The following is a 16,377-nucleotide window of genomic DNA, read 5'->3' on the forward strand; positions in this document are numbered from 1 at the left end:
ACAATGCCTTTATGAAGCTTTTTATTAGTGAGGACTGTACTTGAAGAGGTTTATTTTCACACATTTTGAAACACAAGTAGGCTTACATACACACACACACACACACACACACACACGTGGAAGCTATAGTCATACGTACATATTTCCATTTTAACCACTTCCAAAATGAAAGAAATAACTCATATCAGACCATCACTCAAACGAGGGCATCGCGTAAAAGGCGTACATGTCTTGAATCCCGCGATAATACTGTTAACGTGTCATTTAAAGTCCTTTACAATAAAATTAGAAGTGAAGGCATATACATAATAACAGACTCGAGTAAAAACAGTTGCGAGGGAGGGAGAAGGTGGGAAGTCCTGCCCTTTCTGAAAGAATCTTGTTTAACTCGGCGAGCAGAACTGAGTGACTCAACACCACAGATTCTGCAGTTACTGTTTACTTCAACAGCATGAGGAGACGTTCTCAGGATTAGACCCTAAAATTACTTCACTTTCTTGTCTAACAACGCCAGCTTTGTCATATTCAGATTAATGCAAGGACTATGGACAAAATCACTTTTCTAATGGAGCAATGTCGGCTTTCTCTGTTCTGTTGGGGCACCGTATTTATTACTACAGTTCTCATGGATCGGAGAGGAGTCGGTAAGTTTACTTTGACACTTCTCGCGCGCTCCTTGGGTTATCAGGTATATACGCACATCTTGAGGTGGAATACCCGTATTTTTATTGTCCACTTTGGCTCGTATGTTAATAAAGGAGCGATTATTTTCAACTGCTTACTTTGAAAAACTTGCAGCAGGTGGTCACATACAGTGAACGCATACTTCAGCATTGTTTTTTCCTTTGCATATTTCACTAGTTACGTAAGAGCGATAATAAAGCAACATGTTTGCTCAGGTGTTGCTAAATGGCATCAGTACCACATCTGCCGTTTTTTATTGTGCGTTTGTATTGTCATGCTAAACATTTCACGTATAGGTTATTGATAGGAGTGACTCTTGTAGGGTGTCATTGTGGTTGTGGCAAACCTTTAGCTTTTTTTGTCTGTTGTTATAGGACATATGTTATGTGACATTGACTTTTGTTGGAAAACAAACAGTTTAGCATGTCCCACTTGTGTTATTTTTATTTTTATTTTAAATCTCCTGTATGAAATCATATTACTGTTTATAAGTAATAAGATGCATAAACACATAACATTAGTCAACAAAGTACATTCTCACGTACAAATAAAGTGGTGGTACCATGGTACAGTGATGCTATCAAATGGTCATACCAGGGTACTTTGATGTATACCATGGTACTGCATGATTACAATATGAATTTTCCATGGAATGTACATGGTACATGTCCAAAAGGCCAAAATTGGGTACTTCTGTGACATTCTGTCTCAGTAAGCATTAAAAGTCAAGAGGATTACATACAAATTCTAATCGATCACATGACATTTTAACTTTAACATATCAGGCTGTTTCTGTTTGTTAATCTCTCAGATATGTGTGTACAAGTGAACGCCCTTATGTACTGACAGCTGAAAAACATTATGAGTTTGTCTGTTCTGTTGTAATGGAAGTGTTTGACATTTGTTCTCGGGACGTTTTCTATTAAAACCAACCCCGCGTCCTTCTTCCCATTGGTATAAATTGTTTATCTTTTTCTTGTCATTAATTTCAGCCTCTGTAATTAAAGGTTACTTTAGACAGTAATTACACTCAGTGAACTCCTCCCTACCTCATGCCTGTGATTATAGAAGTCTATAGAAAGATATGTTTGTCACATAGACCCCGCAGAAGCTTTTGCTGTTTTCGGAGGGGTATTACTGAGATATTTCTTACAGAAATCATATTTTCCAGATGTCAGGCTATATCTTTGCCACTTGCTGTTTCCAGCCTTGCTTGGCTGCATGTTGCTCTGTACACTTCACTGATGAAACGCACTAGGGCTGTGTCTGTTTGGGCCATGTGCAGGAGTTTTGCCTTGCTTGTTTTTGGCATTACAGATATCATCAGACACCCCCATGTGCAGGTACAGAACTCGCCTTCCTGTTTGATGTTATTACTTAGAATGTTACTGTTATTTCTCATCTGCATACACAGGTCATTTTGGGCAATGACATCCCACATAAACACAACACAAATGCACACTCGCTAACTAATAAACACTTTCATCCTGTTTTGTGTCAAACACACACACACACACACACACACACACACTAGCACACACATTTTTATGTTTAGTCCAGGCACTCCACCGTGAAGTAAAAAAAAAAAATGTTTTACAATTTACCTTGCTGGAATAGGCCTATTTTTTCTTATCTGAACGTGGTTTGTATATGTATGGTTATGTTTTTGGTTATGAACTAAACTTAGTTTTTACTACTTTGAAGTACCTGACCATACATATAATTACATTACATTATCTGGAAGTGCACACTGCTTATCAGAAAGTGCAGGGCCTTAAAAGACATATTGCCAACAGGCCAGTTCAAGTCTAATATGAAACCGTTTAAAGCAACTGTAAGAAACCTCTTTACTTACAAAAAAATTGGGCTGTCAATTTAGCACAATATATTCACTGCAGTGCTTTTATATGCGACAATAATGTAAAGTATTGGAATTATCATGATTTTGGGTCTTCTTTCAGCAAATACTGACATATGCAATTAATTTGATTACTTAATCGGAATATCATGCAATAGATTTTTATTAAACATTTTTATTGGCCCTATTTTCATTTTTTTTTTATGAATACTTAAACTCCATGAGTTGAATCAAGGCAGTGCATAATTGTCCAGCTGCTACACTATCCAAAGGAAATAGAGTGAGGTAATGGCTCTTCAGTATAGAATGTTATCCAGTCAGGCCTGGCAGTATAGATAGCAAGAGAGCAAGTAGTGCTCATGGAGTAAAAAGCTCCTTTGTAGTCCCTATAAGTTGTGTAAAACACAGGCTACTGGAAGGAGGCAGTGAATCTGAATTTTTGCTTACCTTCCTGGGCCTCTGTGCAGAAAACTCAAAAATAGCTATCAAGAGATGAGAAGAGGGGACACATAACCTCAAAATGACTGCATCTGAATTGACCATATTAGTCTTCCTATCCTCGTGGCAGACACAATCCCCTCTTGGCTCGCTTCAATGAACCAGAGACTAAAAGAGCACATTGGCCTGCTTATCTGCCCAGCTCCAAAGACAAAGCTAAATCTGCCAAAAATGACAGTGAATGTGTGTTGGATCATAAGGCGAATATTTATCGTATTTGCAATTATGGCCATTTTGCTTTACAGTTTTCAGTTTGGCACTTCTTCTTACTCTACAAAGCAGTATAGGGGTAGGTCATGAAGAACAACCAGTATTTGTTTTTTAGATTTTTTTCTTATATATATTTATATATATATATATTTTTATTTTTTTATTTTTTTAGTGGTGGTGATTTAATAAGCCTGCTGACTTAACATGCACGATCTTACACTGATTACGCATAATAAGCCAACAACATGTGTGGTCATGTAAATGGTCCTAAACTGTTAAAGTAAAAAAAACAACAACTGATGCAGGTAGATTTTTGCCCATTACCCTGATTTCGAGTTGCATATAAACACCTTTACTGGCATTCGAAGCGGCTTAGCCAGAGCGCACAAGTGTTGCGCGCATGACCGTTTACATTTTGACGGCAAAGCAGAAAATCCATTGTGTTCCATCCAGCTGTGTTTGTGTGCAAAAACACATCTTATGTTAACACACCCTTAGAAATGCGTCTGATTGGGGTCAGGTGAACCCAAAACCAATTTATATACAGTGCATATTTTCAAAATATGCAGATTTGCACATAATTATAATACTGTACTGACCTTAACACAACACTAAATATAACATAAATATTCTGTAGAAACCAAGATTTGTAATCTACTTTTTGCCTAGATTTAAAAATGTATCATGTATTGCTTTTATAGCTGTCAAAGTTAACATGTAACACATGTGATTAATTCAAATGTTTTACGCGTTCATTTTTTAAAATTACGATTAACACATTTACCAATTTGACTTTAGATTCTGAAATTTTATTCAGCTCCTTGTGAGTTCTGAACACTGGCTGGAATAGGGCGTAACCTTTGCAATGTGTCAGGGGACATTACACTGACGTACACACCCCAAACACATGCACAACAGCGATTCCATGTCAATGACCAAGTGATGGAGAAAGGACATCTTAACTGTAATTTTTTTGCATTAAAAAAACCCCCAGATGGGACTTGTGAAATAAGCCACATTCTCACGACACGCTGGAGTGAAGCATCAATATTTCCCCGATGTCGCGTTGCACTACTGTCTTACTGGACAATTGAGATGAAGTGTCGTTACGTGCAGTCGTGGACAGTGCCAGCGCTTAAGCAAAACAAAATGTTTTCTGCAAGTGCTTTTCATGTGGAGTTCAAAGCGCCGTGAATCATATAAATGCAGCTTCACAATTGCTGTAGCAAAGTGGATCATCACGATTAATATTGTGGAGGTTGAGAGTTTGAGATTTAATACCTATCGCAATAAATACACAACCTATAGGGACTAGTTCTTTAAAATAGTCAACCTCCCACTTATACTTTGGGAAATGTTTAATGTTATTTGAATTGGTGCTATTTTAGTGCATTTCTGTCTTTATACTGTGGAATGATTTGGAAAATGTTAATAAAACATGATTTTTTTACATATTGTTTTGTTTTCTTTCCTAAAAAAGGAAACAAATGCATTTTGACAGGAAAAGAAAGATATACACTACCGGTCAAAAGTTTTGAAACTTACTCATTCTTTATTATAATTTTTTTTCTTTCTTTTTTTTTTCTTCACATTTTAGAATAATAGTAAAGTCATCAAAACTATGGAATAACATAAATAGAACTATGGGAATTATGTTGTGACTAAACAAAATCCAAAATAAATCAAAACTGTGTTATATTTTAGCATCAAAGTAGTCACCCTTTACCCAGAATTTGCAGACATGTACTCAACCAACTTCTTGAGGTATCACCCTGGGATGCTTTTTAAACAGTATTGAAGGAGTTCCCATCTATGTTGGGCACTTACTGGCTGCTTTTCTTTATTATTTGGTCCAATTCATCAATTTCAAAAAACATTTTTTTTTTAAATTAAATTTTAGTTTTATAATGAAATAAATTAATATGGTGGCACAATTATATTTTTGTCTACAAAACTAATTTCAAACTTTTAAGCAATGCCTTCAGATCAAAAGATTTTTAAGATCATGAGAAACATTTCAGTCAAGTGTTTCAAAACTTTTGACCGGTAGTGTATATAGTCAAATTTCAGCACTTTTAAAATCTGTGAATAATCATGACTAAGAAAAATCATGCTGACATCGACTGACAAAATTATTTGCTTTTAAATGTAGGTTTATTAGTTTTGTTGTTGAATTGTAAATAGTGCGATTGGTTGGAAGTCTCTTCAGTAGAACTGTCACAGTAGAAGTGTCTTGGTTGGTATTCTAGCTGTGGAAGGAAAGCCACACATCCGCTCTATCTGTGCTTCCTTCCTCGGCTGGGTCACCTGTTCCATCCTTTCCAGAGGAGTAGTGGAGAGAGATTGAGGGGGTAAAGGGAAAGTGGGGGTCAGAAATTTGCCATTGTGTCTCTCTACAATATTCACTTAATGTCTTTTCCATATAGGTTCTCTCAGAAATTATTCTGAAGAATACAGATTTGCTGCTAACATTGAGTGAACTTAAATGGATTAAGGGGTGTTTTTAATTACTGAAGCGAATCACTATGCGAGGACTTAGAGCGCATTGGGAATTGGGCATTCCAAATTGGGAGAAAAAGGGGAAAAATCCCCCCCCCAAAAAAAAAAAAAAAAAAAAAAAGGCATTTGCGATCGGAGTTTGTGCAATTCGTGAAAATGTTAAATCTACTTATACCAGCTGCATGGCAAATGGGTCTTATTACAGCAGACGCAATAACAATGACGGTGATTCCTGAAATATGCTATTCATGCCATATTCTTTATGTTGGCTACACCTCCAAAACAAACTTAGAACAGTTAAGCTTAATTTTGTACAAATCAAATTCACATTGGCCTACTTACTAACATGACAAAACAAAACTGTTATTACATTTTTAATAAATTGTACACAGAAATCGAGCAACACGACAAACACTTTACCCATTACAATGACTGTTGTCACTCACTGCAGGTTTACACTGTTTGAGACCTGCATTACGATGCAAGCTCAACGATGCTCCGCACAAAGTTCTGCACTCTCGCGAATGCTCTCATTAAAACAAAGCTGTCTAATCAGCATAATAATAAATAAATTATTTACACCACGTCTATGCCTTGATTAGAACGGGAGCATTTTAGTTCCCTATCTGTCACTCACTCGACGTTGTGTCGATGTAGTGACATTAGGGGTCACACTTGGGAGCCCTAAACACCTCTGATCTTTGAAAAAAGGCCAGTGGGAATTGGCGAGTGGAATTTGCATGCCACTTCCCCAGACATACGGGTATAAAAGGAGCTGGTATGCAACCACTCATTCAGATTTTCTCTTCGGAGCCGAGCGGTTCTATTCATTGGAGCTGAATTCATCCGCGAGTTCATTCACCTCATCTGCTGGATTTTACGGCACATTTCAGCGGCTTCTCCCCCTCTGCACCTGCGCAGTGCAGAGAACGCCCCTGGGTGCTTCGGCAGAATAACAAAAAGTATATTCTAAAAAGAGTATATTTTCATTCTAAAAGAGCGTCACACACGTCTTTTTAAAGATGCCTTTCTGTTTGTGTGTTATTCCTGGTTGCGGTCGTTATCTCTCCACTTCTAATGGCCACGATCGCTGACTTACGTGTCTGGGCGCTGCCCACGCGGAGACATCATTCGTGGATGGGTCTTGTCCTCATTGCGAGAACATGACCATGGCAACGTTGCGGTTGCAGCTTGCATTCGTAAGAAAGCAAGCCACCCCAGCGGCCCCCCGCCTCGGTCCTTCTACCTATGGGTATGAGGCCGTGCAGGTTAGCACTGGGGGCAATTTAGGGACCTCAATGGGAGCACCTCCACCGGGTAAACCCCCACGGACAAAGTTTGACCTCTTATTCGGAGCCTGGGAAGACGATGAGTTATCGAGCACAGCATCGGAGAGCGGGCTCGTTCACTCTGACATGGACGCCTCGGCTGGGCTCCCTCCTTTGGGTGTGGTCACCCAGTCTCAGGCCGACACGGAGATGACGGACATGCTTTCCCGGGCAGCCGCGAGCGTCAGGCTAGAGTGGAACCCTCCACTCTCCCCTGAACCCTCGTGGCTCGATGATTGGTTCCTGGGCCCAGAGCGCCGCTCACGGCCGTGCCCCGCCCCGGTCCCTTTCTTCCCAGAAGTGCATGAGGAGCTGACAAGATCGTGGGGGGCACCTTTTACTGCCCGATCCCAATCTTTCAGCTCCCCCGCTCTTACTACCCTCGATGGTGGGGCAGCCAAGGGGTATTCGGAGCACCCGTCCAGGGCCTGTAGGTTTACGTCTTCAGGCTAGGGCTCCCTCTATGAGGCACCTGTATGCCTTGAAGTGGCGTCTGTTCGCTAAGTGGTGTTCTTCCCGACGCAAAGACCCCCAGAGATGCGCAGTCGGATCGGTGCTTTCCTTCCTGCAGGAGAGGCTGGAGGGGCGGCTGTTCCCCTCCACCTTTAAGGTGTATGTAGCCGCTATAGCGGCACACCATGACACAGTGGACGGTAAGTCCTTAGGGAAGCATGACCTGATCATCAGGTTCCTGAGAGGCACTAGGAGGTTGAATCCCTCCAGATCACGTCTCATACCCTCATGGAACCTCTCTGTAGTCCTTCGGGGTCTACGGGGAGCCCCCTTTGAGCCCCTGGATTCAGCTGAGCTTAAGGCACTCTCTTTGAAGACTTCCCTCCTGACTGCGCTCACTTCCATCAAGAGGGTAGGGGACCTGCAGGTGTTCTCTGTCAGTAAAACGTGCCTGGAGTTCGGTCCGGGCTACTCTCATGTGATCCTGAGACCCCCACTGGGCTATGTGCCCAAAGTTCCCATGACCCCGTTTAGGGATCAGGTGGTGAACCTGCAAGCGCTGCCTCAGGAGGAGGTAGACCCAGCTTTGGCGTTGCCGTGTCCGGTGTGTGCTTTACGCATCTATTTGGATCGCACGCAGAGCTTTAGAAGCTCCGAGCAGCTCTTTGTCTGCTTTGATGGACAGCGTAAAGGAAGCGCTGTCTCCAAACAGAGGATCACCCACTGGGTCATTGATGCCATTGTGATGGCATATCACGCTCAGGACGCGCCGCCCACTCTACTAGGAGTGTAGCGGCCTCCTGGGCCCTGACCAGTGGCACCTCTTTGGCAGACATCTGCAGAGCAGCGGGCTGGGTGACACCCAACACCTTTGCGAGGTTCTATAATCTCTGGGTTGAGCCGGTTTCGTCACGTGTGTTGTCAGGTCTGAACAGGTAAGTTCCGGGACAGCTGGCCGGGTGTACCACTTGCGTATAGCGCCTTTCCCCTCCCATGAAGTGAAGACGTGCGCCTTTGACTCCCAGTCGTGTTCACAAGTTTTGATCCCTGGATGATTTCCTCCTAAGCCCTGTGGCAGACGAGTTTGTGGAGAAACTCGCTACCGGCCCAGTACATGTGCTAACTAAGCCCTGTACTGGAGTAGGTGCTCCACATGTGCTGGTTCCCCATAGGTGACCCCATGTGATATATCTTCTGCTAAATCGTTTCCCTGTCAGTAAACTTCGGTGTCGGTGTATCTTCCTTGGGCAGAGGCTCCTCTGCCCCCAGTCACCATGCTTGTAGAAACTCCTCCCCCCTCGGGTAGGACCTACCAGGCGACTTCTCCACATGACATACTTCCGACAAGACACGGTAAGACCATGTGACGTATTTCCACTCAAAATACCCCCTTCTCTGGGCGGGGTGTGGTCTCCGCGGTGTCTTCCCCTTGGGAGTGACACCCCCCCCGATGTAGACATTTATGGCCCCCAGTCGGTTAACAAATTCCACTCTTTTTGGGGAGAAAAAAAGTGGAAAAGAGGCCACGGCTGGGCTAGCCTGTCCCTATTTGTTGGGCAGTCGACTTGTTCCCGAAGGACCATTCCACGCTCATAAGAGCATTGAGGGAGGTTACATGACGGCCTGGTGCGCTGGCTACGAGGCACATAGAGGTCTGCCCGTCTCACACCGCTAGTCCACGTAACGCAGTTCAGTAGTCGTGCCATTTTGTATAGGGACCCCTAGTGTCACTACATCGACACAACGTCGAGTGAGTGACAGATAGGGAACGTCGTGGTTACTTTCATAACCTCCGTTCCCTGATGGAGGGAACGAGACATTGTGTCCCTCTTGCCACAACACTGAACTACCTGCTGAAATGGCCGGGACCTTGTCTCGGCTCCTCAGCACAAAACCTGAATGAGTGGTTGCATACCATCTCCTTTTATACCCGTATGTCCAGGGGAGTGGCATGCAAATTCCACTCGCCGCTCCCAAGAGTGACCCCTAGTGTCACTACATCAACACAATGTCTCGTTCCCTCCATCAGGGAATGGAGTTTACGAAAGTAACCAGGACGTTTTGTTGTGTTGCTCATTTGCAGTGTATTTAACATCTACATTCAAAGCAAGCTGTGCAATATGCAATGAATCCAAAATAATTCCAAAGTGCTTTTGTGCAACAGCTTCTTTTCGAGTGTCAGGTGATATTAGTATTAATTTTCATGTGCCACCACAAACAGAGGCAGCCGTAATCGTAATCGTTTTCGATTAATTGTGCAGCCCTAGTATCACAAGACTTTTACTGTCTGCACACCCATTGGTAATTGGCATTTTCAAGTCACTGTGCATTGGCATAAAATTTGCTCAAGTCTCTCAGTCAATGGTTTCTGTCAATCAGTTTCACCTCAAGTCGTCCATTCATTAAAAAATAAAGACTTTTGTTCGCTTTGTCACTGCAAATCACTGTGAGTGTGAGCCCCTGGCTGCTGAATTGGTTTTAAAGTGTCTCAGGATTCAGTCTTGAAAAGCATTCACACTGACACAGCTTTACAGTGACAAAGCAACCCAAAAGTCATTCATTTTCAATGAGAGTTGCGGATTCAAACTTACAGATTCAGTTGGCGATGCCGATGCAAAGTTGTGCAAATAAGAAGGGACACTATGTGGCAAAAGCAAACAGTGGAGCTCACATGATCTGCTTCCTGACAGTTGGATACAGTCGAGTAGAAACGCCTACTAGCAACCAAAAGTACAGTGATTAACTGTTGCCAGTGATTAAAACAATATCAGTATGAATGCATCTTTATGTAACTGTTCAGTTTTGCAATTATTGTGGAATGGTTACCGACTGTGACTGTTAAAGAGGCCGAGCTGTGAACGCTTGTTGTCAGAGAAGCATTTATGCTTTGACTGAGGGTGCTTTCACACTGGCAGTTTAGTTCGAAACGGAGCACGGTTCGCATGAAAAATTGGTAATGTGAAAGCTGTCATGCGGACCGGGGAGTGCACTGCGGTACCGAACCCGAGACTACCTGTAGGAGGTGGTCTGAGTTCGGTTGCAATGGAACTGTAGCGCGATTCATGTGAATATGAAAGCAACTCAGACTCAGGTGCGCACTCATTCAGGAAGTAAAGTAACCTGCGCATGCGTTTTAGCCGATGACGACATCATTACTTTCGACTAATAAATATAGGGTATAATAGGAGATGACAGTGGCGATAACTTCACCTTGGACATGAGCGTAAGCATGCAGTGTAAACAAAGATGCAAATTAATTCCTTGCAATCAGCTGTCTCCTCAAAAAACGCTGTTTGCGAGCAGCAGCAAACCGTCTTCTCCTGGACATCTGATGAGTTACGCCATGAAGCGCACATATACGCAGTTGTCGTACACTCTGCTGTGCATAATGGCACCAAAATAACAAAAAAAAATTTAAGTATGATGAGTCGCGTTGTGTTCTCCATGTGCGTTTGTGATGACGTAAGATGAACACAAATGGACCGAGGTTCGATAGAATTGAGTGAGTGTGAAACCAGACCAACGCTGCGGGGGGCACCGGGAATAATCACACTCGGAATCGGACCACAGCAAACGTGCCCAGTGTGAAAGCCCCCTGAAACTGCCTTTAAACTTTAATCTTTCCATGTACTTTGCTGATCGAATTAGTTTGCTGGTAGGTTAATGTGTCTAAATGTCATTTTGGCTCTGCATTATGGGGCAGCTCCAACGTCATACAGTGTGTGTGTAAATAATTGGTGCCCCATTCAACCCCAAAGATCCAAGATGGCCCTGTATCGCTGGAAAGGGTTACAACAGGAGGTGTGTGGTACTAACAGATTATGTAATGTACTTTAACGACTTCATATGGATATGCCAACAAAGTCACATAAATATACACACAAGAGGGCAAAACACTGCAATTAAGAAACCATATACAGACATCAAAGGTTTGGAAATACTCATACAACACCAAACTAATTAACCCACTGTGTGTACGTGAACTCATCTTTCTGGGTTTCTAGATTTACGGACTAAACTACTGGAAAAGACACAACACTTCAACTGATCTGAGGTTAAGAATTCAGTCTCTACTGTCTTAGGATGAGGCAGGAGTTGACGCCCTGTTTGGTCTTCTCCTGTGCTGGTGCTTGCTTGATCGCTTCAGTGTATTTAGGTCAGAGTCTCTGGAAACTGACAAGAGTGCTGGACTACAGGTCCAAACAGGGCAAAAACAGATAAAAAGAGAGAACGGCATGCATATCTGATAACAGAGGCACACGGCATTGCATCTTACACTGTTTTGTGGCTTCGAACAACACTATTGAAAGGGAGTATGCAGTGGCCCCCAAAAGTATTTGGACAACCCTTAAAAAAAATTGAAACCAGCATAAGCTGGTTTGCTGTTTTTAGCTGGTCTCCCAGCTGGTTGGTTTAAAGGGAGTTCACCCTAAAAATTTTAATTATATCATTTACTCACCCTCATGCCATCCAAGATGTGACTTTCTTTCTTATGTTGAACACAAACAAAGATTTTTTTAAATATATCTCAGGTCCATACAATGCAAGTGAATGGTGGCCAGAACTTTGAAGCTCCAAAAAGCATATAAAAAGGCAGAATCCACATGATTCCAGTGGTTAAATCCATATCTTCAGAAGTGATATAATAGGTGTGGGTGAGAAACAGATCAATATTTAAGTCCTTTTTACAATAAATTCTCCCTGCCCAGTAGGTGGCGATATGCACAAAGAATGTAAATTGCGAAAATCAAAAGAAAGTGAAAGTGGATATTGCTTACATATGATGTAAGTGTCGAAAAGAATCCAAAACCCATTTGGGGCCACCCTATGAAACCTAATATTGAACTTAAAATGGTTGGTGGTAAATAAATGTTTAGTTTTAGCACATCTCTGACTTCTAGGCACATTTTAGACTTTTTAATTAGATCGGCTTCCGTGTTTGGGCATGTTTTTCTTTTCACTGTTAAGTACGGTTTAAGAGAGTGTTTCTGTATTGTAGTTTTTTAAAGCTTGGTTCTCTTTCTGTTTTATTCTAGATGGGATGTTTCCTATTCCGATTCCTCAGCTATGTAAGTTCTGTGACGTGGAGGCGTCAACCTGTAATGGCACTGACACCTGTAAAAGCAACTGCAGCATCACATCCATCTGTGCCCACAGTGATGAGATCTGCGTGGCTATCTGGTACGTCTTCCACAACCATTTATCAAGTGTGATGCCATTTCATGTTGAAGAGAATGCAGTAAAATATACTTTCGCTGTTGAGTCATTGCTATTTCTAAGTGGTTTTTATGTTGACTGCTATAAAAATAAGGGCATTTTCAGTTTTTTGTCAGAGGCACTTTGAGACTGGTGGGCCTCCAGCATGTAATGTAGAAAATATACAACGACAACAGAAGAACTATATCTGTAACATAGTCATACTGATCGATTTATATCATGATCCTTGTAATTAGAGTGCACATGTACTGTATATGTTTGTGTGTCCTCTATATTATCAGGAGGAAGAACGATGACAACAACACGATTGAGACATTGTGTCACAACCCCTCCGAGCCCCTCTATGGCATCATGGTAGAGAACTACAACAAAACAAAGTGTGAGATGAAGAAGAGGATGTCAAACAGCGGCCCCTTCCACATCTGCTCCTGCAATGCTGAGGAGTGCAATGACATCTTGATGTTCACTCTCCGTTAGTGTCCCTCCTTATCCTTTCTTCTTTCAAGCTCTCTGTATATCCTCTGTTCAGTTCACTTATGTTAAAGTGTTTCTGATAGTAACACAGGTGGTGTGGTGTAGTAGTTTAAGATCAGGATTGGTAACTGAAAGTTTGTATGTTTAGACCCCAAATCCCATATGTTGATCTGTGAACCATGCCCTTACAAAAAATCTAGAGTTCTGACAAACTTGCTGCAAACTTGCCATAAATTTCCCTCTCGTTTTTTTCACAAGAAAATTATCTTGCGATTCACCGCATATGTTTGCAGATCTTCACCGGTAGTCATGAATCTGCTGCAAACCTTTGGCAACGATGAAGATTTTTGTAAGGGTTACTATTGTCTTCTTGATCAAGACACTTACCTTCAGGTTGATCCAGGTAGACTTTTCTTGTAATAAGAGTACTGTAACAGGATTTTCATACTGGTTAAGAGTTTGTTTAACCCGGGATAAGATTACATTTAACCCTGGATAAAGCAAAGTTTCACTTTGATAATTTTTAAAGGGGGTTAGAACTGCTTTTAACCCTAGGTTTTGCTGTGATAACCCTGAATTGTGGTGCCAAAGCTAAACAGTTTGAAACCATGTGGTGCAAGAATGTTATGGCAAGTTTAGCAACAAACAAACAAACCAATCATGGACACTTTTTTTCAGCTGCCTCAAAATGTCAAACAGCAAATGTGGTAACTACATATACACAAATAGAGAAATAGGTATTAAAACTGGTTACATACTCATTGTGCCCTGTATTTGTCCAATATATGTTATTGACCATATAAATATGCAAATAAGACCATTTGCCCAGGTCTTAAAAATGGACAGTGTGAAATCTGAAAACCTGACTAGGCAGGATTAATTATTAACCTAGTATCACGCCTCCATCGGGCTCTTCACCTCCCTCAGTGTTCCGCTCCTCTTCACCCGATTTCTAATTCGCCACACCTGCACTCAATCTGCTCACACATCATGGACCGCATAAATAAGTCACCTTCACTTCACTTCTTTGTCAAGTCTCACAAAGGACTCTAGTTTGACTGTGCTGCTCTCACGCAGTGTCTGTTTACCTTGTCTGTATATAATCCATAGATCTTTGTCGTCATCTATTTATTGCTAACCCTGCATCTTCATCTGATCCTCTTCAGTTCTGTGGACAGTTAACCTTGTGATTCCTTCATCAGTCTGTGAAGCTTACTAACCTGTGTGATTTCATCAGTGTTTTGATCTCTCTGTGTTTACTCTGTAAATCTCAGTAAACACTCATGCACCTGGTTTCACTAACTACAACTTGTGTGGCTTGAATTCCTGACACCTAGAGTAAAAAAAAAAAAAAGCTAACCCACGGTTACGCTAATAGTTAAAAAATTACCCTGGGTTAACAATGTCAAGTGTGAAAAGCCCAAATGGTTCTTTGGATAGGTGAATTTGCTAAATAACTTAACTTGCTTACTGATTAATTAGAAAGCAAACCCAGAGTAGCTGTCTCTGACCTCTGAAGTCTCTCATGTGACGTAGCCTCTATTTCACCTCTCTGTGGTAATTAGGTTCTCTGAACTATGGAAATTGCTGTCTAAATGTATAAACAATGAAATGTGTTTTGAAGGCTTAGCTAGTGCTACAGCAAGCCCACTTCACCACACTAGATAAATAGTACTTAAATATCTTTTACATTTCATTTTAAAAGATATATCCATCCTGGACCCCATTGAGCATGTTATGTAACTACCGCACACATGCTAAAACGGACTTACTGGAAGACTACATTAGCAAACAATGCTAATTATTTAGCACTGGCTCATTGAGCATGAAGCTCAGGTTGTGCACAACATATACTACACAGTGTCGTAACGTTCTAAAGCAGCTGCACTGTTGCTGGCCAGGCTGTGCTGTCTCGGGCAAACTTTCTGTTGGCTTTGGTTGTGTGGAGGGGGATCTCAGACATGTGGTTTCCTGTCTGTGTAACTTGAAGCAGAGACATCACATCCACATGGCAAAACAGCTGTGCACTAGGCATGCTCTAAATAAGGTTATTTTACCACTATTGGGAGAGTTTATTGCATGTTTTGTATGTTTTAAAAAGCCCCATGTTCATATTGACAGGAGGAATATCCAAAATGTATTTATATATGAGGTTGTTTGCTTATTACTGGCACTTTTTAAGGTTGCTTTCAATCTAGATCTTTTGGTGCGCACCCAAGTCCATTTGATGTAAGGATTCGGTTCGTTTTGTTGGTGTGAATGCAATATTTCAAACCCAGCTGCTGTTTGAACACATTTGAATGGATAAACGTTTACACTATGAGCCCAATGTGGTCACATGCTTTTTGACCACATTCGACCACCCTTGTTGAAGTGGATGGATCTCTTATAATTTTGGACCCTGTTTACACCTGTCTTTAGCGTTGTACCATTTCAGATGGATTGCCCAACGCATCTTAAATACCAGGTATAAATGAGGCCATAGCTGCAATTGTTTCAGAATAAATTGCCTTCAGAGAGCAGCTTGCAATTTTAGAATCTTTTGCAGTGCATCCTTGTTGGACAAATGCAAGTGCCATTCTGTATGTTTAAAGTTTGGATAGTAAATCCCTGGGACAAACACGTTAATTAAGTGGTAATGCTCTTTGCACCCTCTTTGACTCACAGCGTGGCAGGGGGAGGGGGTAGAATTTGATTCGGGTTTGGAGCAAGCAATCAAGCCAAATGTGAAAACAACCAAGAACACAAAACAGTAAACAGGGGATTTATACGGTGTGGTGTGTTCTGAGGCATGGGTACTTCCTTTCTTTTAGAATAGTGGAATGTATGCAAAACACACTTGGTGTAGGCCAAAGAAGACAAATGCTACCAATGGTAAATTCCATATGTGTTACAAAAATATGGTTTGTGAGCAGGTGTTTGATACCTATAGTGTTGGGTACATAGGAGCAGTCCAGGGAGGCTGTAATTCTATCCGGTGAAGGAGGCCTCATTCCCTGCCTGAGTGGGGAAGTATTGCAGGAAGTTTATGTTTACTTACTGGAACGATTCCATGGCATATTTCTCCAGAAATGCCTGGCATTGTTTTCTCGGACTATAATTTTTGTGGCATTAAATGTGGCCTGCACGTTTACAGTGATAAGCTCTTTATTCTGT

The 16,377-nt window shown here is 41.7% G+C and overlaps 1 protein-coding gene across 1 annotated transcript in view; it reads left to right on the top strand.

Annotated features, from left to right (window-relative positions):
* The first annotated feature begins 349 nt into the window (after positions 1–349).
* LOC127454485 (TGF-beta receptor type-2-like) overlaps positions 350–16,377 on the top strand; it is a 31,654-nt gene continuing 15,626 nt past the window's right edge. The window contains exons 1-3 of the mRNA XM_051721737.1: positions 350–644; positions 12,567–12,711; positions 13,029–13,219. Coding sequence (XP_051577697.1) covers positions 545–644; positions 12,567–12,711; positions 13,029–13,219 — 436 coding nt within the window. The 5' untranslated portion in view covers positions 350–544. The remainder of the gene's footprint in view (positions 645–12,566; positions 12,712–13,028; positions 13,220–16,377) is intronic.

Source organism: Myxocyprinus asiaticus, chromosome 16 (genome assembly GCF_019703515.2).
Source record: "Myxocyprinus asiaticus isolate MX2 ecotype Aquarium Trade chromosome 16, UBuf_Myxa_2, whole genome shotgun sequence".
Classification (NCBI taxonomy): domain Eukaryota; kingdom Metazoa; phylum Chordata; class Actinopteri; order Cypriniformes; family Catostomidae; genus Myxocyprinus; species Myxocyprinus asiaticus.